The sequence below is a fragment of the Penicillium lagena genome (assembly GCF_028827675.1).
Source record: "Penicillium lagena strain IBT 129212 chromosome Unknown utg000005l_segment0_segment0, whole genome shotgun sequence".
Lineage (NCBI taxonomy): Eukaryota > Fungi > Ascomycota > Eurotiomycetes > Eurotiales > Aspergillaceae > Penicillium > Penicillium lagena.
In genome coordinates, this window is record NW_026623226.1 from 1,579,630 (window position 1) to 1,602,489 (window position 22,860).

At 51.6% G+C, this 22,860-nt stretch overlaps 9 protein-coding genes across 9 annotated transcripts; 4 read left to right on the forward strand and 5 right to left on the reverse strand.

Moving 5' to 3' along the window:
- Positions 1 to 395: 395 nt before the first annotated feature.
- Positions 396 to 1,468, reverse strand: N7510_007339 (D-hexose-6-phosphate mutarotase; the record flags this gene model as incomplete). Its single annotated transcript, XM_056979264.1, has 3 exons — positions 396 to 779; positions 843 to 1,172; positions 1,226 to 1,468. 3 exons carry the CDS (start codon positions 1,466 to 1,468, stop codon positions 396 to 398), a joined length of 957 nt encoding a protein of 318 aa, XP_056832307.1.
- Positions 1,469 to 1,633: 165 nt separating this feature from the next.
- On the reverse strand, positions 1,634 to 2,758 carry N7510_007340 (aldo/keto reductase; the record flags this gene model as incomplete). Its single annotated transcript, XM_056979265.1, has 1 exon — positions 1,634 to 2,758. The coding sequence occupies one exon, from the start codon at positions 2,756 to 2,758 to the stop codon at positions 1,634 to 1,636; it is 1,125 nt and encodes a 374-aa protein (XP_056832308.1).
- Positions 2,759 to 3,533: 775 nt separating this feature from the next.
- N7510_007341 (uncharacterized protein) lies at positions 3,534 to 8,956 on the reverse strand (the record flags this gene model as incomplete). The annotated part of the gene is made up of 3 exons (XM_056979266.1): positions 3,534 to 5,660; positions 5,700 to 5,960; positions 6,011 to 8,956. The coding sequence occupies 3 exons, from the start codon at positions 8,954 to 8,956 to the stop codon at positions 3,534 to 3,536; spliced, it is 5,334 nt and encodes a 1,777-aa protein (XP_056832309.1).
- A 655-nt stretch (positions 8,957 to 9,611) lies between these two features.
- Positions 9,612 to 11,350, forward strand: N7510_007342 (synembryn; the record flags this gene model as incomplete). The annotated part of the gene is made up of 7 exons (XM_056979267.1): positions 9,612 to 9,639; positions 9,703 to 9,777; positions 9,833 to 9,909; positions 9,963 to 10,121; positions 10,176 to 10,295; positions 10,347 to 11,200; positions 11,251 to 11,350. The coding sequence occupies 7 exons, from the start codon at positions 9,612 to 9,614 to the stop codon at positions 11,348 to 11,350; spliced, it is 1,413 nt and encodes a 470-aa protein (XP_056832310.1).
- Positions 11,351 to 13,599: 2,249 nt separating this feature from the next.
- N7510_007343 (NAD(P)-binding protein) lies at positions 13,600 to 14,731 on the reverse strand (the record flags this gene model as incomplete). The annotated part of the gene is made up of 2 exons (XM_056979268.1): positions 13,600 to 14,535; positions 14,585 to 14,731. 2 exons carry the CDS (start codon positions 14,729 to 14,731, stop codon positions 13,600 to 13,602), a joined length of 1,083 nt encoding a protein of 360 aa, XP_056832311.1.
- A 693-nt stretch (positions 14,732 to 15,424) lies between these two features.
- On the reverse strand, positions 15,425 to 17,323 carry N7510_007344 (sugar porter family MFS transporter; the record flags this gene model as incomplete). The annotated part of the gene is made up of 6 exons (XM_056979269.1): positions 15,425 to 15,889; positions 15,953 to 16,141; positions 16,206 to 16,447; positions 16,510 to 16,795; positions 16,836 to 17,081; positions 17,135 to 17,323. 6 exons carry the CDS (start codon positions 17,321 to 17,323, stop codon positions 15,425 to 15,427), a joined length of 1,617 nt encoding a protein of 538 aa, XP_056832312.1.
- Positions 17,324 to 18,107: 784 nt separating this feature from the next.
- N7510_007345 (uncharacterized protein) lies at positions 18,108 to 19,771 on the forward strand (the record flags this gene model as incomplete). The annotated part of the gene is made up of 5 exons (XM_056979270.1): positions 18,108 to 18,127; positions 18,180 to 18,507; positions 18,577 to 19,291; positions 19,341 to 19,444; positions 19,514 to 19,771. The coding sequence occupies 5 exons, from the start codon at positions 18,108 to 18,110 to the stop codon at positions 19,769 to 19,771; spliced, it is 1,425 nt and encodes a 474-aa protein (XP_056832313.1).
- Positions 19,772 to 20,117: 346 nt separating this feature from the next.
- N7510_007346 (cytochrome P450) lies at positions 20,118 to 21,757 on the forward strand (the record flags this gene model as incomplete). Its single annotated transcript, XM_056979271.1, has 2 exons — positions 20,118 to 20,130; positions 20,181 to 21,757. 2 exons carry the CDS (start codon positions 20,118 to 20,120, stop codon positions 21,755 to 21,757), a joined length of 1,590 nt encoding a protein of 529 aa, XP_056832314.1.
- A 318-nt stretch (positions 21,758 to 22,075) lies between these two features.
- Positions 22,076 to 22,796, forward strand: N7510_007347 (polysaccharide biosynthesis domain-containing protein; the record flags this gene model as incomplete). The annotated part of the gene is made up of 5 exons (XM_056979272.1): positions 22,076 to 22,120; positions 22,195 to 22,219; positions 22,287 to 22,571; positions 22,641 to 22,677; positions 22,739 to 22,796. 5 exons carry the CDS (start codon positions 22,076 to 22,078, stop codon positions 22,794 to 22,796), a joined length of 450 nt encoding a protein of 149 aa, XP_056832315.1.
- Positions 22,797 to 22,860: the final 64 nt, after the last annotated feature.

The following is a 22,860-nucleotide window of genomic DNA, read 5'->3' on the forward strand; positions in this document are numbered from 1 at the left end:
AGTCGCCATCCACAAATGATCAACGAATCTATTTGATTTCCGCGTCAAAAAAGATAAAACACAAATCGTCTTCAAGTCATCAAGTCTCGTGCAGATAAAGAACTTGGAAGGAGGTGGCTTAGAGAGTAGTTAAGAGTAATTGAAAGTTTCCCGTTGTGCTGAATGCTCTGCAACAAAGCCATGAGGGTTATAAGAGGTCCATAGATAGAAGAACTCTATAACCCTAAGGGGTTTATGACAGAGTAGTTGACACTTAAGGAATTGTACACCAGCTCTTAACTATTACCTTGAGAAATCCTTTCCCCTCTTCTCTTTTAGGTTGCGCCATTGTTCCTATCAAGGTATTCCTCCTTAGTGAAAAAGGATGAAACCCATGGAACAAACGCCATGGCATTTCATAGACGCGATTTAATGCTCTGTCCGCCCTCCCACGCTTCACCAGACTCGAGGGTCTGCCACGCCGACACCGTGCCGGCCTCAACACAGATCATGTTCTTGTATGCGTCATCCGGCGCAAAGTCAGCCATGCCCTTGGCCTTCTCGGCCCAAGGATTCCACACTACGACGTCTGTCAAAGCCTCCCGCGTGATCGAGAAAAGTGCCTTATCATCGGTACTAGAAACCACAATCGGGACGGTGGGATCAAGAGCCTGGTAGACACGGTCTGTTTCCTCAGTGATCGCCAGCGCAGGGGAGGATTCAGTGTGAGAAGTGGCGTTGCGCGTCTTGTCGACGTATGTCTTGTTTTCGAGGTTCTTGACCCGAACCTTGGAGATGTCCTATTTCAACGGAGCATGTGAGCCAATTCCTTGTGTAGGAGCCAAATATGCGATTCTACTCACCTCAACATTCAGATACGTATGCATCAGAACCTGGAACTCGAAGTTCTGTTTACCCTCATTGCGCACCTGCAGCGTCGTCTCCAGCGCGTCCTTGGTAAGGGTGACGCTGTACACAAGGCCAAACTCATACGGCCAGGCTTTTCGGAACTCCTCGCTCAGCATGCTATGCGACAATCCGAAATCCAGCTTCACCGAGAGATCTTCCTGGCTCCGGTCCTTGCCCAGTGACTCCGACGACGACTTGCCCAGGTATTCCCAGGTAGAGTTACGTGCGAAGCCATGTTGTGGAAGGGAGGAGGTTGCGTGGTTGGAAGGTGGGGGGCCGAACACCTAGCTCGTGGATGAGCAGAGGCAAATGGCAAGGAAACAAGATCAAAACGTACAGGGAACACGAGCGGAATACCGCCTCGGATAGGCTTGGAGCCGTCTAGATGGGCCTTTTGGCTGAGGAACAGCTGCTCGCCATTGGCGGTCTTCCACGACGTCACGGTGGCGCCATACAGGTGGATGGTGACGGACTGGCCGGTGGGCAGGGTGGCTTTGACGGTGTTATCTTGGATATTGACGGAGGGCTGGGGTAGGGATGCACCCACGCCGATGGCGGAGGGTTTATTCGAACGATCCATTCTGATTATTGTGGGGGAGAGAGTGTTGAAGAGAGAAGGAACACCAGGCGCAGCTGAAGACGATAAGAGCTGAAATGATTAAGTCATGGCGGGGACGAACACGCCGGGACAACAACAACAAACAACAACAAACATTCAATTACACCAACTTGAACTACACTATCTCTATCCATGCTGCCAGAACGACGACGTGCCTCCCTGGATACTGACAGCCTCAATGCGCTTGATCTCATCCACCGTTAATCGCCATCCCAGCGCCTGCATATCCTGCTCCGCCTGCTCGGCGTCCCGAACGCCCACCAGCGGCACAGCGCCCTTGTTAATTGAGTAGTTAAGCGCGACCGCCGGCACAGGCACGCGGCGCTCCTCCGCAATGCGCTTCAGCACATTAACCGTCGGCTCCAGCATGTGCATGGGATAGCTGCTAAAGCGCAGGGTGCGCCGCGGCTGATTCGACTGGGAATACTTGCCCGTCAGTCTGCCCTCCGCCAGCGAGGCATAACCCTGGAAACAGATCCCACGGTTGCGACACTCGCGGATCATCCCACTCGCCTCGGGGAAGCGCCGGATAATCGAGTACTCACACTGGCACACTGCCAGCGGGACGCCATTCTTCGCCAACTCGTCAGCCATTTTGACCATCTCCTGCGTGTCGTAGTTGGCCACGCCCACTGCGCGCGTCATCCCCGCCTCCACGCACTCGGCCATCCCCTTCGCCACCGTCGAGATCATGGCCGGGTGAATCGGGCCGTGCACGAGGTAGATATCGACGTAGTCGAGGCCCAGACGGGACAGCGAGTCCTTCAGCTTCTTTTTGGGGCCTTTCGACTGCATCAGGGTGTTGGTCAGGTCCGGCGTAGACAGCCACTTCGTCTGCACGACGAACGAATTCCTGTTCATGTCCCGGAACAGACTGCCGCAGATACGCTCGCTCTCGCCGTCGCCGTACGCCTGCGCCGTGTCGACGAAGGTCAAACCCACGGCTTTCAGCTTCTCCCATGCGGCATGGATGCGTGGCAGGTCACGCGTCGCGTCGTAGCCGAATGTCGCTTTGTCGCCCCATGCCCAGGCGCCGATGCTCATGTAGGGGATCTGTACGTCTTTGCCGCCCCGGCCGCGCACGGCGATCCGGCTCTGCGAGTCTGGCATTATGTCCGCGGGGAGCACGTAGGCGTCGTCGCTGAGATGCGGGTCAACGGGCTTGGGATGCGGCGAGTGCACGCCTTCTGTGGCGGACATGCCAGATGCGAGCCCGGCTTGCAAGACATATTGAGCCCCTGGGGTGGCCATCTCTGGTGTTGTGTCTGTGTTTATTTTGTTATGTGGTAAGAAGCACCTGGTATAAAGTGGCAACCTTGTTTTTCGTTGATGGTCTGTACGGCGTAGTACTCACAAAGAAGCAGTGAAGATCTCATATATCGAGAAACGCACAACGGCGAGTGCACTCGTTTTTATCGACTTCTCTCTTCTCTAGTCAAAGAGTTGGCGTCGTGCGTCATGTCAGATCATCATGACATCCAAAACGGGCCATGCGGCTGCGGAGTGTCATCCGGGATGGCTTCGGATATCAGGCCAGACAGTCCCGTTTGCCCCAGGTGTGGCCATGGCGAGTTCGTCTATGCGGATGGCCAATGGAGCTCATATACTTAGCATACGCCCTTTGCCACGGAGGCGACAGACTTTCGCTTCTGGCGATTATGAGGGATATAGGTGGCTCACTAAAGACCAACTAGTTACAAGGAACCAACTGTTAAGTCGTCGCAAGAGTTCCCTTCAAAGTAATAAGATGGTGTCTTTCAAGTTAAGCCAGAAGAACCCCCCGAAGCGGAACGACACTAAAGACATGGTCATGACCAAGATTATGCAGCAAAACAGTAGCATCCCGAAAAAAGAAAAATAAAAGAACAATGGACATGAAATGGGGGGCTCTTTCTTTACTTTGGCTGCTAAGACATGTAGATGCAAGGCTTGGGGGAATAAGTATGACAGACGGGGGATCCAATATAGCAAAATTCACAATAATACAACAAAAAGTCTGTGCGACTTCTCGACAAAACTCCAATCGCTATGCTGAATGGTGGTGGCGTCGGGATGCCTCGTGGGCTTCGACACGGATATTGAACAGAAGATCATCGACTTCCCGGAGGGCACTGGGGCTGAGAGTCGCTGTTTTCATGTCCTCGAGGAGTTTGCCCAGGGATCGACTGATGACGGTCTCGCCGCTGTCGGCTTCGATCGAACGAGGCACTTGTTCAACAGTTTGAGTTGTGGAGTGGGCAATGTTGGGAACTGGCTTGGCCAATGAAACGTCGGCTGGACCGTCTGTAGACGTTTCCGCCATTGCAATGTCCAAGTTGACTGGCGGGGGCTCAGTTGATGGCCCCACTTCGTTCATCTTAGTATTGGGTTGCTCATTGAATGAAACAGTAAGGTCGATCGGCTCCGCTGGCTTATCCGGAGACAGGATAGTCTCGGGAACGAGGTCCAGATCGAGCATCTCCTCATGTTGAGGCTGTTGCTGGAGAACAGATTGCCCGAATTGCGTATCAGCTTCTTGCAAAGATTCTGACTGAGACGCAATCTGACTTGGCTGGGAACGTCTCCTGCTGGAACGGGTTTCACGAGATGGTGTGTTCTTGGTTGGGCTTTCTTTTGTGACGGAACGAGGAAGTGATTTGCGGATTCGCTTCGATGGCGGCTGCGGGGTTTCTGCTTCTTGAACAGTTTCTTGAAGAGCGGAGCCCTGGGTTGCCTCTTGGGTTGGGGGAATCGAGTCTGGTAATGCGCTTTCAGCGTCCTTGAGTTGGGAACTGCGGGTTGGGCGGCGACGCAATACTGGCGATTCTTTATCTGTTGAGACATGCGGTGTGGCATCGGGTAAAGCCAAGCTCTGCGACTCGACGGTCTCGGACTGAGCGGCATCTGGAACAAGCTCTTTCGTTGACGCGCGTTGGCTTGATCTGCGCGTTTCCATCCTGCTGGATTGACGAGTCTCCTCGCGCTTTCTTTTCCTGGTAGCGGGTCCGGAGTGTTGCTCAGCATGACTGGCACTGTTTTCCTGTTCAACGACATTTCGGGAGAGCTGATAGTCTTGCTCAAGTTGAGAAGCAATTTGAGTGTCGACATCCTCGCTTGCAGAGTCGACGAAATAATCGGGGACTGCGGCGACAGGAGCGGCAGCCGTGTCTCCAACAAGGTCTTCCGCTTCCTGCTGAGTTTCCTGAGGGTTGGACTTGGGCGTGCTCTTCCGTTTACCCCTTTTGGGCTTAGCAGTTGATGCCGTCTTCTGGGAAGAAAGATCGGCTGTGTTCCTCGTTGGTGTTTCGACGGTTTCTGTAGTTGCAGATGATTTGACAGGCGCCGTCGGTGCAGAACTCGGTTCCGCGGGAGCGACTTTGCTGGATGCAGAACGTAGACGTCCTCCAAGAGGCATTTCCGATTCTTGCGAGGAGACGACCTCGGTATCAGCGCTGGGTGTTGCTGCGTTATCTTCTGCCATATCAAGGTTGGAGACAGCCGGGTTAGACACAGAATCTTGCTCGCCAGATCTAGCCGCAGCGGCTTTCCTGCGCGCAGACCTTCGGCGTGCGCTTCTGGACCTTTTGCGGGGGCTTGGACTCCTAGAGTGGAGTTCTGGTGGCGAAGATGGAATGTCGGTCTGCATGCTCATCTCAACGTCGTGGGTTGTTGCCAAATGAGGAATTTCAGAGCTGGCGGCAGGCGTTGGCTCTCTGGTTCCAGGAGTAGGAGAAGAACCAAGAAAGCCCTCATGTTCGGCAGCTCCAAAAGTAGGCGTCAGTAGTAAGTCATTCGCAGAGTCTGAACGATGCACACGGCGGATATGCGTGGGTGTATGAAGGCCCGATTTGCCAGGGGTGGGTGCAGGTGACGATGAGTGGATAGCTTCAATCATTCTAAAAACCTCACGTCGCGTTTGGCGATTGTTAGTGACCGGTGTGCTTTCGACAATTTGCTCCTCGGGAGCTTCAAGCTGTGAGATGGCTGGTTCTCGGCGTTGAGGTGGTAGCATCGATGAAGAGTCTTGCGCCCTAATGACAGGGGACGACTTGAGTTCTGCAGTAGGAAGCTGCATGGCACTATTTTGGACACGATGGACTTCATTCATGGGTTGATCGTGTCCTTCTCGACACATGGATGATAAGCTATCATTCATCTGTACATCAATAGTTAGCTAGGACTTGCGAAGAGCCAGTAAAGCATGTTAAAATACCTGAATATCACTTTGCGGTTGCGAACCTGGAGCCTGGAGCCTCGACTTTGCTGTATGCAAGGCCGTAAGAAGACTCACACGACAGGGGAGGTTTTGCAGACCAAAAGTCGAGCCCCAAAGCTCCAGAAACCGCTTGGCAGTCGACGTATGCGACGATTGCAAACCCGCACAGATGATGGCATCAAATCGCAGCAAACAACCCATATCATGAGGAACACTTGTCTGCAGGATATGAACGACAACAGATGAAAGCGTCCGGCACTGTTTTCTCCTGTCAGGGGTAGTCCAGAAATCTTTTAGGGGCTACTTACTGCGGTCAGAATTCGACTATTAGCACCTCGATCGATATCAATTTGACATGCTTCATCCTTCAACCAAAGGCACAAGGACGGTATGAGTGTCTCCAGAACCTTGGAGTGGAATGATGGAAAGCCCGACGACATAAAGGATGCCAGCGATTCAACGAAGTGGGCCAAGTCATCTGTGTCTGAAGCGTCAAAGCTTTCATATACCCTGCAGAGCGTTGTCCCAACGAGTTCCAGTAGCTTATGGGGGAAAAGTGGTTCTTCAACTGATCCAGAGCCGCTATATTCTCCACCAGTGACTGGATCTTGGAAGAAAGGGATAGATAATGAATGGCTCAGAAGTAATGACGATGGCATATAAGCCCCACGAGCCGGAAGACCTAACAGAATTTCGGCCATAGGTTCCACGATCATGGTGGCAAGCAGTCGATCCCCCTTCTCCGTCCGTACCACACGAACGAAAGAATCGAGGAGATGAGACCATTCTTGGAATGCGTTCGAGAAGTGAAGGCCGGAGGAAAGAATCTTGCTGATGTTATCGTAATCTTGCGAAACAGATCCATCACGTTCACGGGCAGATTCGATGGGGAAAGAGCGCAAAGCGTCAGCCGCTTCCTGCGCAACAGTCTTCCAAATCTCCTCCGAAACTTGAATCTCCCGGGAATGAGAATCAATCTCCGTAGGTCTGAGTTCTGTGAATTGCTGAAGAAGTTCGAGGCGGGACCCTCGGGAAATTCTGCCACTGCAAGATGATTGCACTATGGCAGTCACTAGATCTTTGTAGGATGGAGTCAATGCAAGATTCCCAGGATTGCTGATCATTCGGAGGAGGTGCAGGATGGAACTGTCAAGGTTGGAGTTCGGGCCGGTACGGCGGTTGCTGGGGGTGTTGGAGACCTGGAAAGTTTCATCGGCCACTCGCGAAATAAGCTTCTCGGTGAAAGGAATACTTCCAAGAGAATATATCATCTTTGTTGACAATAGTTGAAACCTTGCGAGGAACTCATCATCTGATTGTTCTCCTGTCGCGTTCAAGGATGGTGGGCCAGCTGTCCACAGCCGTTGGAGTAGTCCAAGGACACTGGCCACGGCCTGCATCGACTCACCCGATGGGGTGATCTCCTTGCTCGAGGCAAACGATAGAGCGTTACCAAGATTGGTCCAAGCCAAGGCCACATGGGGAAGGCCATCTGAGCCGCCGCTCCAGACGGACGACTTGAATAAATGCTCAAAGACCTTCAAGACCTCAGAGATTCGTGATCTCACCCACTTGCTGTCGATGGAGAGAAGCTCTTCAGGTTGCAGCTTCTCGTTGTCAGTGATCCGAGTCTCTGACCAAACCTTGGCCTGCGAACTCCACAACAGACTTGCAATTGCGCAGCAGGCACAATCATTGAGAGCCGGTACGGATGAGAATGCACCCGATGAGGGAACAGCCACGTATTCATCCCAAATCCGATCCAGATGACGATAGGAGGTCGAAGGGCGAAAGGCGTAGTAAAGAAGATTGTAATAGCTGCTCAGTGCGAGGTTTGTGGGCGATTGCCAGGATCTGTCGGCTTTTCTTCGTTCAAATTGGGTGAAAATCGGTTTCCCCAGCATCTTGAGCAGCGAGAGACTTGTCGATTCGGATGGGCCAACAGCAAAGACAAACCGGTTCCAGCCGATAATTGCCTGTGCTTTGATGGCTGGTTCACTGCAGTTGAAGCATTTCTGCAGTACAAGAACCCACTCCCGGAATTGATCCCACTTCTCCAGGTTCCACCGCTTGCTCCTGAGAAGAAGGACGATGACGCTCCAGATCTGTGGAACATGCACACCGCTCTCCGTAGAAGCCATCATTCTTGACATGCGCTCGCGAATCTCGGCTCCCAATTTTCGGTCATTCTCAAGGGGTCGGTCGAAAAGGTCTCGAATGTTCCTCGACAGCACCAAGTCCATGCCCGCTGCAGATATCTGGAACCCCAACGAAATTGCCTTGAGCCGGATGTCTTTCAAATGATGAAGAAGACCGAAGATCAGGTGCTCGATCCATACCTCGCACTGGGATATGAAGGCGGTTTTAGCTTGAGTGAGAAGGCGCTGGTAGATGCCCAACTGGTAGGAGACAATGGCATTTCCAGGTACCCTCTTGTTGATATCATGTAATTCTGCCAACAAACGGGTGATCCGGCTGTTGTTCATGATCTTCGGCCCGAAGTTCTGTGTGGTCAAAATGTTCATATAATGCGACAAGACCGACTTGGGCACCTTGGCCTCGCGAAGACTTGTGATGCATTGTTCCACCAGAAAGATCTTGAAGTCATCTGAAAGTTGAGTGGATATCTCCGCATGCCAGACAAAGGCTGCCGAAAGCTTCAGGGCCTGGTTGGCCAGGTTGGTGTCCATTGGCTTGCCGTTGACAAGGTCCCTACCAACGTCGCGTTGGATGAACTCCGTAATCAGACCCAGCTTATCTGCAATATCTTGTCCCGCCGGCAGTCCTTCGTATGTCCGTAGCGCCCCGAAGAATTGCATGTATGCATCGAGCCTGGAGCTGAGGGATTCGCCGGCCAGCTGCTGGATGACGGATTCGAGCAGCATGGCGAGCGATTCGGTGGTGAAAGTATCGGCATTGGGCGACCACACGGGGATTGGGGATTGAGTTGCCTTGAGTATTGATTTTGCGGGCCGCAACTCGTTGGAAGGGGGCGGGTTCTTGTTGGACGAAGGATTGGCAAAGGTCGGCGGTTTGATGTACTTGTTCCAGGGCGAGAAGTTCACACGCTTGGAGCTGCGACTGGAAGGGGGAGCGCCGGCCGACCCCACGACCGTGAAGGGCGACTCCCCCGGGGTTTGGACAACTACCGGGGAGTCGGTTGGGTTGTTCTCGTCCAAGGACACGAAGCGAGAGGCGGTCCGGGGAGGCGTAGGCGGACGAGTAGGAGAGACCGGGCCCCGGATCTCCACCATGATTTTGGGGAGATCAAACGAAAGGAAGGGAAAGAGAGACACGGCGAGCTTCTAAAACCATTGCTGGGAGCGAGGTGTGGAAGTGGGATCCTCGTCCACTGGCGGGTGTTGAATTGAAGTTGAGGAATGGATCAGTCCAGCAGGCGAGGGAGAGAAAAAGGCCCGACGCGCCAAAACACGCGCCTCAAAGTGGCCGCGCGAACGGCAGCCTGAGGCAGCCACTGGTCACTCACAGGCTCCCCGTTCTTCGGCAGTCTAGGATGGAAGTCCTTGGTCTGGCTTCTTCTTTGATTTCCCTTGGTCTCCCTTCGACCTTCTGTACCTAACTCCATCCACTTCTTGAAACCGATTCAGCACTACTATACCTACCCTCCGTCCAATGGAGGAATCCGGCCCGGCCAACCTAGCTCAAGTGGGGTCCTTGCCCCGTTCCAAACGATGATCTTCGTCTTCTCTGCCCTTCTTTGTTCTTCCTGCCAGACCACCGAGACCGTCAGCGCCACTCTGCGACAACGCCTTGGTCTGTGCCAGTTCTGCATGCGGTGAGCCCACCGTTCCAGTCCACGAGCAGACGCTTCCCCTGACCCGAAATTTGGTCTTGATCCATCACGCCACCCCCTCCAAGACCTCTTCTTCTTTCTTTGAATCGCTCAAAATGCAGTCCCGCCAGCTGCAGGGACCGGGTACGGCCTCCCCCTGGACCTGACCAGCGCTGGTTTGCCAAGTCAGTGGCTAACCAACCACAGAAAAGCTCCAGCAGGTCACACAACTGCTGGAGACGCTCAACAAAGATCTCCGCGACAAGACCCTTTCCTCGGCGCGTCAGTATACCAGATATCTTTTCGTGATCTGATCATATCCTAATTGTTGGGACAGAGCGGGTTCAGATCCTTCAGCAGCTCCGTCAGCACGGGACGAGCCCCGAGAACGCCGGCCCTATCTATTGCAAGAATGTACGCCCCAACTTCCACTAACGGTTCTTGGCGGCTCTCTGATGATCATGCAGGGTATCGAGACGTTAATGCGGTATGGTGTGGATGGCGAGAACGCCGACATACGGCGCACAGCATTGCGGTGTGTCGCAAATGCGCTTCTGCTAGATGCGAAGATGCGCCAAGTTTTTGTAGACACTGGATACGGTGGGAAGCTTGCGGAGCGTCTGAAGGTGTGCAACAAGAGATTTCAGGACCGTGAGGGAAGCTGACCGGTAATGTGGCAGGTCGATAACTCGGAAGATGAAATGGTCGCCAGCAGGATCCTGTTCTTTGCAACCTACGATACCACGATGAACTATGACGATCTGATCAACAAACATTCTCTAGGGGATAATATCAACTACGTGAGCCAACCTGTCTAGGTCTAGCCTTGGCGGGTGTGCTAACGAGCGCAGCAATTAAGCCGGCACGCCAAACAGTTCCCCAAATCAGGAAGAACGCCATTGACACAGATCGACGAACTGGCCCTGATAGATTCCCTCAAGCTGATTTTTAACATTTCCAAAATCTACCCTGACCTCGCGGTTACCTTCTCTCCGTCCATCCCGCACGTCCTGAAGATCATCAGTCGCGTCGACATTCCCGAGAAGCCCTTGGATGGGCTGGTGGGATACTTGATCAACTGTCTCTCGGTCCTCGATTTAGAACAGAAGAAGGGCAGCCACTTTGAGAGCAACCCTCTGTTCCCCAAATTCAACACGAACTGCAACGTCGATAAGTTGATCAATATCCTGGACCAGGCTGTGTCGGTCTATGCCCCAGAAGAACTGGAAGTCAAAGCCATCCCCCTCCTACATTCCCTCATCGTCGTCCACGAACAGGCACCTGATGGGCCCCGCAAGTACATGCAGTGGCTGCTTCTGCCGGACGATAACGACCGAAGTCTGCCCATTGGACAGACCGACACCCTGTCATCACGACTGTTGAAGCTGTCGACAACCCCTTACCAGAATCTTAAGATTGCCATCTCGGACCTGATGTTTGTGCTGTCCGGAAAGGACGCGGAGAACATGACAAAGCGGATTGGATATGGTTTCGCCGCTGGATTCCTGGCATCCCGCGGCATGGAGATTCCGCAGACAGCCGGGGAAGCCTTTGCGACGAACCCGACAAACGGGAACGACCTCAACTCAGGAATCAATCCGGTCACTGGACAGCGGCTTGCCGCCGAACCGGAGGATACTGGCCCGCCGATGACAGAGGAGGAGAAGGAGCGAGAGGCCGAAAGGCTCTTTGTGCTTTTTGAGAGGTATGCTTACTTATTTCCTGACATGTTACAGTTGCTGACGACTCGAGCAGGGCGCGAGCGAATGGCCTCATCACGGCTGAAAATCCGGTGGCCCAGGCTCTTCGCGAAGGAAGATTTGAGGAGTTGCCAGATGATGCTGACAGTGACTGAAGTTAATCTCTGAGGTTCAACATAAAATATTTGTATCTTCTTAGTTGCCATGACTTCCAGTTGATCATAGCGTGCGTGCGTTGATACTGCGGCATTGTTGCTGCACCTTTGTCGGTATATATCCATGCAGTCAGTGCATGATTTGTTACTTGGTGACTGGTACGATTCAACACCGTGTATATTGGGAGCGTGCAGCTTCATAATATTAAATTGAATGGGGACTCGATTAGGGTGATTTGTCTTAGAATCGCTCTGATACAGTACTTCCGGAGATCGGTGTCACAACCTACACTCTTCAACTCTAATGCCAAGAAGTTCTAATCTACTTTTGGAATAACCCAAGAACAGCCCCGTTTTGTAGCATTGTACCGTAAAGACCGGATGATTGTACTGGGATAACCCCGTGTTTATTACCTGTCATAACTAGACAGCTGCTACGCTGGGCGCCCCCACGTCCAAGAACGTCATAAAGTCCCTCACGGGTTTTAGGGGGCAACTTCTTGGCTTTTTCACTCCGTCTTAGTGCTCACGGGATCTGCGCTTCTCAGACTCTTGTTAATTTATAGACTGGGCGAGACTGCATCGAATTGTGACTTCCATGATTTTTCCAATACAGAGTCTTCCATGGAGAAGACCTTTTACTTCATAGATGGCTTCCAGCCTGACAGGACGTCCAAGAAGCTGATGCGTCGTCACGTCATGAAGGGTAAGAATACTGGGAAAAAGTTTCACCGAGCGTCAAGAGGACTACCGATCAATTCGCATCAGCCAAATGTTATCAAGGTTGAGGATCTCGATCGCAGGCCCTGCGATGGTAACAGAAGCGTGAATCCAAGTACAATCGACAAGATATTCGGGGACGCGATCCCCATAAGTTCTCTTCCTGTGGTGGAAGTCAACCAATATTCTCTAAAAATTATCAACCAGTGTGAGAGTTCAAACCCTTAAACTGATTCCATTAGAGCTGACACAGTCGTTTCAAGTCTTCGACCTGACCACTGAACGGCTATACCCTATCACCCTTGGATTTCCCTTATGTGAAGCCAAGCTTTTGTGGCTCCGGTTGCTTTTCACAGATGAGGCCGGTGAGATCGGAGACAATCCACATGGTTTTACTTATCTTTTGACCTAAATCTCAGCCTACCATTGCAATATCAGTTTGATGCAGACATGCAACGAAATATACCTAGGAAATGGCAGCAGCACAACTAGAGCATTGCATCACCTATCCCAGACATTCACCCAGATCCAGAGGAGGCTCGAAAGCCGCGAAGCTCTCTCAGATTCCACTATAGGGCTGATAACATCTCTCATCCTGCAGGAACAAATAAGAAACCAAGGCCCTGCGGCTGAAGTGCACGCGAGGGGGCTGCAAAAGATGGTCGAGCTGCGGGGGGCTTCAGTCAACTCGATGGGAATCTAACCCTTGTCTTGATAGTCTGCAAGTAAGTGAGAGAATTACGAAATTGTCAGCCTCTCAGCTAACTTCCAGGGTTGGAGAACGGACATAATGCTTTCGTTGCAGTATGGAAGACCGACAATGTTCTTCCGAGACCATATGGCTGAAGTGTGGAATAAACTGGCCTCGGAAGGATACCGTCTCAACCACGCTCCAGTCATACCCTGCAACAATTTGAATCCATATCTTTATGCCATACTTTCAGATGTTATGAGCCTTTGCTGTCTACTGAATAGCGATTCACGCCAGCCTATGCTTGATCTCCTAGGCTTCGAGGAGATTTTCGTTTCAATTTGCTATCGCCTCCTACGGTTTATTCCAATAAACGATTTTACGGGCCGAATCGACTCGCAAACCGCAATCCACGTTGGGTTACTCATGTTTGTTATGACCACATTTTTCCAAATCGGCCGGAACCGGATCATAGACTTCAAGACACTATCTCTGCGCTTCCAAGATTTCCTCAATAGTGACCTGCACGAGCTCGAGAATAGCATAAGTCTTTGGCTCATGACTATTGGAGGCATTTGGTATTCAAAGGATCTTAATAGTTATTTGGTTGCTTCGAGAATACGACAATTGGCTCAACGGCAAGGAATTGGCAGCTGGAGCGAACTTCGAAGCTGTCTTTGCAAATTTCCATGGATACAAGCTCTACATGACCAACCTAGTCATAAGCTATGGAACCAAGTACAGCACAGCCACTAGATATCGATTCTTTAATGACAATTATACCGTACTTTCACATTGCCGCGTTTCAAATTATTTGAAGTCACGCCCAAGGGATTGCTCACCATGCGAAAGCCTGTCCAACCATTTTTTCAGAGACATCCCAGAGCTTGTCGGCCTCTTTGCTAGACACTGCAAGAGAATGAGCTTTACCACTAATTTGACAACTATCAAGATAAGATCCCCAATTTTCGCTGTCGTTTTTGCTTTCTCCGACACCTTGAGCCAGTTTTGGGTCCAATGCGGCGACCAAACTCGTCGATGCTCCCGCGCCCAACGTTCTTGGTTTAAAAATGCTCTTTCTCAGCTCCGCAAATGTTTCCTGACTCTCCGGGGTCATGTTTCGGCCTAGCTCAGTCTCTATGACTCCTGGGTGTACGGATAGGGTCAAAATTCCGTGCTTGTCGAATAACCGCTTATTCGCGGCGATGCCAAAGAGCACATTTGCAACCTTGCTGCGGTTGTAGCCATCGAGAGGAACAAAACAAACTTCCTCGATGCCTGGACACCCACACATCTCAAACCACTCATAATTAGGCTGCTCCTCCGTGGGCAGATCTTTGTTCCTCTTATCGAAGTTTATGTCGCTCCAGCGCATACTGGAGACCTGGGGCGAAGCAGAGCTTACGTTGACAATTCGTGTGGCGCCCTTCGGGTTGCTTTCAGCGGCTTTGATTAGCTTTGGCATGATAAGGCATGTGAGTAGCCAGTGTCCCAGGTAGTTTGTTGCAAAGTGCAGCTCAATACCATCCTTGCTCAATGTGCGTTCTTGGATGCACATTATGCCGGCACTGTTAACGACAATGTCGATTGTGGGCACGTCGGCCCAGTTCATGACCTCGGCAGCTGCATCCCGGACCGATTGTTGAATAGAAAGGTCAATCTGGAGACCGCGATAGTTCACGTCAGGGAAATCAGCCCTGAGGGCCTTCATTGACTCCTGGATTTTGACCGGATTGCGACCGGTAAGAATGAGATGGGAGGGCGATTGAGAGGCCTGGCAATCAACATGGGCGAGTTGTATGAGAGACTTAGGGGTAGCTTACAAAGGCTTGGGAGGTCGAGAAACCGATACCACCGCGATTCACACCAGTAACTATGACTGTCTTGCCACGGATTCCACAAGCAAACGCCTCGGCGACCTCAACGGCTTCGGTCTTCTCAGTGAATTTGGAATGTGTCGTAGTAGCCATCCCGCCTGTATCGCATAGAAATTGAGAGAGGGCTATAATTTATGGGAATAGACAGTCTTCGCGCTATAGATGGGAATATTTTAGTTAATGACAAACGGTTTATTTATGTTCTTTCTGAGGGCCACGCCTACGTAGCATCGTGACCCATAAAACACACACTTCTTATGGAAGCCTATGATCGGAACCAATGAGAGACTCACTGCCTATTTCGGTTAAGCGATATCAGGTTTACATGGACCCGTGTTCTGAATTCTCTGCTCCAGCCTTAGCCAATGAGAGACTTGTTGCCTAATTGGGTTAAGACGATGTTACGACCAATCTACCATGACTTCCCCATACATGATGCCAGTATATTGACTTAGGTAACATAGTGTATAGGTACCGATACAGGAATATTGCTATTCCGGGGTTATTCTTAATACAGTATGTTAGTTCTTGGCATTAGAGTTCGAGAAACAATCGAAGAGTGTAGCTGGTGACACCGATTCCCGGAAGTACTGTATGCGGGACTCAAAGCATTCTCAGTCAGTTCTCAGGCTGCTGTCGGGCCCAGCCGGCGCCCGCATCTACTTCCCCATACTCCTTTTCGAGGAGGCAGAGCATACGACTACATGAGGTAAAGTAGTAATCTAAAACACAAAGTACATAGCGGAGATAGAATTTCAAATCTTCAGGCAAGGGCAAGATTGATACTCAATACTTCTCCCCCGCTTCAAGGCTGCTATCGGTGTACTCATGGCTATATCGGCCCGCAAAACCCGGCAGCAACCTACCCCTCTTATCGACGACAAATAGCCGATCATTGTCGCCCAAGTAGATGGCATCCAGCTCTTCAAGACTGCGCCCCGAGGTCTCAGGATAAAAGAGCCAGATAACAAGCGCGAAGAAGAGGTTCAGCGCGAAGAAAATCATGTATGTCCGCCAGCGGATATTCGAGATTGCGATGGGCGTGATCTGCACGATCATATAGTTGAATATCCAATCGCTCGCCGTCGCGAGTGCGGTGCTGTGTGTCCGATGGCGCAGCGGCATGATCTCCGCGGGATATAGCCAGGGAACTGGGAGCCAGCCGACTGCGAAGATGGCTTCGTAGAGAAAGAAGAAAGCTAAGGAGGCTTTGGCGCGCGTATCGGTTGGGTTTTGTTGGAGGGCTCCGGCCTGGGAGAAGGGTTGTTAGATGTAGATTTGATTGTGGATATGGTTTGAGAATGGATGGCTTACGATGAGGAAGCAAAAAGCACAGCCTAGAGCGCCGAGGATGAGTGGTTTTCGGCGACTGATTTTGTCCAGCCACATCAGAGGAATCAAGCTGAAGACCCAGTAGGTGCAGGAGAGGCCCGCGGCTATTTGCAGGGAGACTTTCTCGCCCATGCCAAGGTCGGTGGTCAAAGTGCGCGGGAAGTAGTATACCTGCGCCGATTAGAAAAGAGGTGTCTGAAGTGAGTGATTGACTGGGGTGTATTTGAGGACATACCAAGACATTGATCCCCGAAAGTTGTTGCATGGCTTGAACACCAATAGCTAACATATACCGTCGACGGATTTTGAGAGGTCCGTTGACGAAGCATTCCTTGATACTCCATGGACCGGCGGCCTCTTCGAGCCGAAGGGCTTCATCGATCTCTTCCTTGGTAGTCTGCACGGAGGAATCCGAGAGCGGAGTGTTGGTACCCTTTAGCTGGGCGAGAATATCAATAGCCTCGTGATGGCGTCCGTCTAGGTAGTCACAGTTAGCTCGCCTTATCTACAAGTGTGTACTCTTGACAGGGTTAACATACGTTTGATTAGCCACCGGGGAGACTCGGGCAAGACAAGAACGAAGGCGACTTGAAAAATGATAAAGATGATCTGCGACGCGATAGGAGCACGCCAGACCACTGGACCGGTCGTGTAGGCCATGCCGATGTTGTAATAGGACGCGATCACAATTCCGAGCGCAATAAGACTGCCTTCCATCGCAACGAGACGGCCTCGAGACTTGGCTGGACTGAGCTCGCTGACCCATAATGGCGTCGTCGCGGTGTTAAACCCGTTTCCCCAACCGCTGGAATTGTCACGAGTCAGCTTTTTGCGCAAGTGTGCAATGCGATAGCTCATAGTTTACATACCAAACAATCCGCCCCACGATCATCTGAGCAACGCCGAACGAAGATGCTTGCAGGATCGCGCCTATGGCCATCAATGCAGCACCAATGTAGAGACACTTCCGCCTGCCAAGCATATCTCCGAAGATGAAAACCGTAACAGCACCGCCGAAGCAGCCAATCTCATAGATGGCATTGATGGTGCCTAAAAGACTTGACGATGGATTGCCAAACTGACGTAAGAAATCGGACGACGTGTTGATACCCTGCTAGCGGTTAGTTTCGCGACAACATGGAACTCCCGCATATTAGTACTCACACCAAGAACTCCTTGGTCATATCCAAATAAGAGGAATCCAATCGACCCAGCCACACTAATGGCGCGCATCAACACGGCACCTTGGTGGCCAAAAAGATAGCGATGGCGCGGAGCATCCGCATATTCATGCATGGGGCCGGACGAGGCATCGGCCTCCTCCAGCATGCTCGCGTTGCCTTTGTCAGACATGGTTAGAGGTCGACGAGATAGAAAGAGAAGCAAGGGTTCTCATCGCCGCTGGCGAAATCCAGATCCCAATTCTGGGGTAATCATCCCGATATATAAGAAACGACGCCATGACTGGGGAGAATGCGGTGGGGAATGTTATGGGATCTCCGCAGAATGCAGCAAGAGGCGGAAACGCAGATCGGCATCAAGCTTCACGCTAACATCAACGCCAGTCCCAAATAAGCGAACCTCGGCGAGGATGACTCGCTTTGCTTAGCGTTTGCCGTGGCCACCGCCCACCACGCGAGTCAGTTGTGTACCCCCTACCCCGGACTGCATTCTTCGCCGACATTTTAACCTCTTCGGTACCCCAGGATGCGGCCGTCTTACAGCTATTGATATCATGTCATCCAGAGAACCTAGATGGTCAGCTTCCCTCACTAGTAGTCATGCATGCTGGCTAACTCCGCGCCGACAGTATTCCATGTCGCGAACGACATCTGAAATGTCAGTGCGCGCTGCCAGCATTCATAGCAAGAGAAACAAGACAGCTAAGCCGCGAACGTAGGTGATCGCGCTAGTCCGATATGCTCCAGTTGCAAAAGGGCCAGAGCCTTGTTGCGCTGCGAGTATGCATCCAAGATGGTCCAGATCCGAGAGAGCAACTATTCTTCGCGCATTGCAAAGCTGTCTGTCCGTACCCAAGAACGGCGGAAGAATGCAGATTCCACCACCTCCCTTCTATCGCCAACTAATGGCAAGTGGCGTTCATATGTGACGATGACGACCAGTCTAACTTCAGTCAATGTTTAGGCGCCAGCCCAGGTAGTCCGGTATCTCCTCCTGTTCAGAATGGCCCCGTAAGGTACAACCAAAGTGGCCATAATGCATCAAATGAGCTTGATTGCGGCACGGCTGCCCCTGTGCATTTCGAGCGCCAGATTCGGGGGGGTTCTCGGATCGTGCCAAATGCTATCCGCTACATTTCACCTGACCGCCATCCCAAGAGCTCGGGATGGGTGAGACGTCATACTAATATCGAGCTAGATAGGACTGCATGGCAGTATTCCACCCCCATGGACCTGGATATCACCAGTGATCCGAGCAACGGCCAAAGCTCGCCGGTCTACGGCACTGCGGCCTTGGTTACGAACCGGCTGGATGCTAAAGTTTTTGCGTTTTACGTGAAACAGGCGGGACCATGGGTATGTCGTGTATCTCAGACAGATTCCATGGGGATTGAGTCACTGGCGCTGACGCCCTGAGCATTGTAGCTTGACATTGCATCGTCAGATCGCCATTTTGGAGAGCTGGTTCCCAAATTGGCCCTCGTCACTCCCGTCTTGTTTTATGCTTGCCTCGCATACTCTTCGCGCGTTCTGGTACTCATGAAAGAGCTAGACCGGTCCGAGGGTGACCGGTACCATGATCAGGCCATCACCACATTGATTCCACTACTCTCTGCCGAGTCAGTGGCGCGAAAAAACGAGGCTCTTCTCGCAACTGCCGTTATTTTACGAATGTCCGAGCAATTCTACGAAGTGCAGAATGACATGCAATGCCATTTGTTGGGAGCAACATCACTCTTTGCTGGCAGCAATAGATGGTCTCTCGAGCAGCCTTCTTTGGAGGTTGCATCATTCTGGGTCTACATTCGTCAGAATATTCGGATGTGTTTCTTGAATGAGCAGCCATGCCAATTTGACTTGGACACCTCTGCGCTGAGCATGTCGTATTCTCCGGCACCGGAAACGGTCTGGGCTAATCGCATCACGTTTTTAACGGCGCTAATATGTAATGAATGCTGGAAAGACCCGATTGGACCGGGTGTCACGACCTGTCGGAAGAAGTCATGGGGCAATTATGACCACTTACAGTCATCTATCGAACGGTGGAGACAAAGTTTGCCAGACAGCTTCCAGCCATGGTGTCATATTCAAGACGAATTTGAGCCATTTCCTGTCGTTCGATATGTCAGCGTGTGGCAAGGTAATTTTCCCAAGTTGTGGTTATCGACTGGGCTGACAACATTCATTAGCCATTGCGTGGCAATATTACTATGTATGTAAAGTCATGCTTGCACTATATGGTCGAGGTCAGTCCGCATGCACGTCTCTCCTTGAAATCAATCAATACATGGAGGTAGGTTTGCGGTTCCTCATGCTCACGAGAAACTACATTCAGAGTCACCGCAGTTGCTAAGTTTCGCAGTCCCAAGTGTTAACCCCTGCTCGTCTGGTCTGTGGCATAACGTTCTCCTGTGATGACGTTGGTGCAGTCATCAATGGCTCGCATCTTGCTGCATGGTGCGGGCAGCTCTTCTCCGGCAAGGAAGAACAGAGATGCCTGTTTAATTTCCTACAAAACTTTATGCATCAGACCAAGTGGCCGAACGGAACTTGTTGTGATCGCTTGCAGAGGATCTGGACCGGGCCCAATCAGCCTTGGATTGTGAGGTCGGCCACATAGCTACGTTCAAAGGCCTATCTATATGCCTGAACCCCATGACATATGGATTGCGGAGTCTTGAAGTTCTAACCTGTTTAGGAAAGTTCCCGCCGAGGTAGAGTCTGGGGAAAGATGGAAAGTCCAATCATGCCCAAAGCGGCTTCGGCGTTCCATCCGAACAACCATGTCAGAACGGTCATAGGATCATGGGAACTCGGGCCTCTCTTCTACATGTTTGCTGATTTAGTAGAGAGGATTTCGCTCATCGCCCGCAGGTAACAGGCTCCTTCCACTGTTATCAACCCAAATACCTAATTACTGAGCGTGTTCTCTCTTCATAGTTGTGTACTCTACAAATTAACCAAACATGTTGTCGCTAGGTACGTTCACCACAAAGTTTCTTGAACGGTCATAACTAAATGACGTGTAGCTGGTCTGTTCGCATGCATACTAGTGCTTATCATACTATATCTACCGTTTCAACACTTTCGTGATGAGAAAGCACTGAGGAGGTTCCCAGCACCCTCAGTATTTGCCTCGTTGACGCCGCTGTGGCAGATGTATCACAACTGGCGTGGCCAGAAGTTTATCGCTATCGATGAAGCCCATCGAGCCCTGGGTGAGGTGGTTCGGATTGGGCCGAAGACGATATCCTTCTCTTCCATCCAGGCGTACAAGGATATCTACGGACATGGGTCGCAAGTGGTCAAGGATGTGTTCTATGACAATCAGGCCGGCGGCAACCCATCCATGGCGGATACTTCCAGCCGTGAGCTCCATAGCCGGAAACGAAAGAACCTGTCATTCGTCTTTTCAGCGAAGCAGGTCACCTCGATGGAGCCTCGGGTGATGGATGTTGTTGACAAGCTTCTTCGGGCTGTCAAAGTCAAGTCTCAGGGCAGCAAGATTGCCCCCACAGACCGTTTCGACGTTGTCGATGGAGCCTTGGACATCAGACCGTGGCTTAACATGTTCACGTACGACGCGATCAGTAGCATGTTCTTCTCAAAATCATTCAATTTTCTGGAACGAGGCGATGATGACTGCATGGCCCAGGATGCAAAAGGTGTCGTCCAGCAAGTGCACGCAATGCAGACTTTCCACACAGGAGCCCGCCTCAGCGTGCTCTTGGGCCACATGCCTGCCTTCTGGTTTGACCTTGTTAAAAACCGGATGTTGGGCTGGACGTTCGGAAACAAATGTGGGACAAACTTCACTGGCATGGCGCGCTTTCTGGTTACAGATAGGTTGCAAAACCCACCGAGCAAGCCTGATCTGTTCTCCAACCTTCCTGTCAAGCCAACAGAGAAGAATCCAGTGCCGATGGAACTGAATGAGCTCATCGCTGAAGCTGCTGTCATGCTGAATGCAGGGAATGACACCACACAGACCTCCCTGGTCAACATATTTTACAGCCTCGCCAGTAATCCTAACGAACAGGGAAAGCTTCGCCGGATTCTGGAGGAAGAGATTCCCACAAATCAACGTCCAATCGTCTCCTATGCTCAGCTGCAACACATTCCGTACCTCCGATACTGCATCGACGAGTCATTCCGTGTTTTGTCTCCCGTCGCAACCGGTCTTCCCCGTCGAACAACCCAACCGGCCATCATCGCTGGCCACCAGATTGCGGCTGGGGTTGGGGTTTCCGCGCCTACTTATACGCTCCATCGGAACGAGAAGCTCTTCAGCAATGCCAGCAGCTGGCATCCAGAGCGGTGGGACCCAGACAACAAGAACTACACGGACGAGGAACGCAAGAACCTCAAGGATTATGTGCAGCCGTTCAGCCAAGGCTCACGAGCATGCATTGGACGCAACCTGGCATATATGGAGCTGAGCATCTGTACTGCGGCGCTTGTCCTTGCTTTCGAGTGGGAATTAGGGCCTGGCCAGGGTGCGGTAGAGCACTTTGAACGCTTCAACTGCAATCCGGTTAAGCTGATGGTTCGGCCCCGACCCAGGGATGAAGTGTGGGACTCCTATAACTACATTTCCACTCAGTAGTAAGTGGGACTCTGTAGATATGGAATGAACATTCGAGATTGGTTAGGCATCACAGTTTTAGGCAGGAGCGCAACATGATGGGACCCAGGCACCTCTCCGTTCCCTTTCCAATCAAAGTCAGGTAATTCATGTAAATAGTAACGTGGGATCTATACTTGGCGAATGACGTAAGGAGCGGAGGAGCGGGCGGCGACCTTTCTTTCGGCAGAAAAAATGTTCGTGGGGCACGACCACTTCCACTTTCCACTCACTCAACAATCGTACTCGACCTTGAACTTTTCTCGTCTGATTAAGCGTTACATACATACCACCGCCAACATGTCGAAGCCATTTGACCCCGAGAAGGCCGAGAACCTGGAGGATGTGCGTCTTCCTGCCCAAGCTCCCCTGCCCGCAGACGCGGTTGACTTGATCGCTGACGCTGACCACTTGTACAGATGGAGAAGCAGTTCGCAGTAAAGGGTCCGTCTTTTCTGAGTCCTTTGTACTCTTCAATCGAACAGATATATTAACGCCCATGTCTTTGCAGCCGTGGAACACCTGATGACATACTGGTCCATCCTGGAGAAAGTGAAAGGCTCGCAGCTACGCCTGACAAAGATGGACAATGAGATCTACGAGAGCTTCATGGCCGAGTTTCCCGATTTTGATCCCGCCGCCACCATCGACGAGGATCAAATGAAGAGCAAGGCCGGCAAGGAGAAGTGGCGGAAGTGGGTCAATCAATATGATAAGAAGATCGAGGACTTCAACTTTGGAACCATAATTCGCACTCGTGCCGATGCAGAGTATGATCAGGACACTACAATCTTCGGTGAGTCGACGAGGTTTTTATGGCTGTGATTGACTTTGTGAGAAGCGAGGGGCTGACGATGGGGACTAGGTGTTCGCATGCAATTCTATGCTGTTGAGATCGCACGGTAAGTACCAACTCTTGAACAGCTCATAAAAAAATCCATAACTAATAGGTGCTTATTCTAGGAACCGCGCGGGCCTGAACGACTGGGTCTACGAGAAGGCCCAGAAGGCAAGCTCATGATTTCGAAGACGGGCACTTCTGGCTTTTCTGGAAGGCAGCCACAAGCAGCCACTCACCAGTCTAC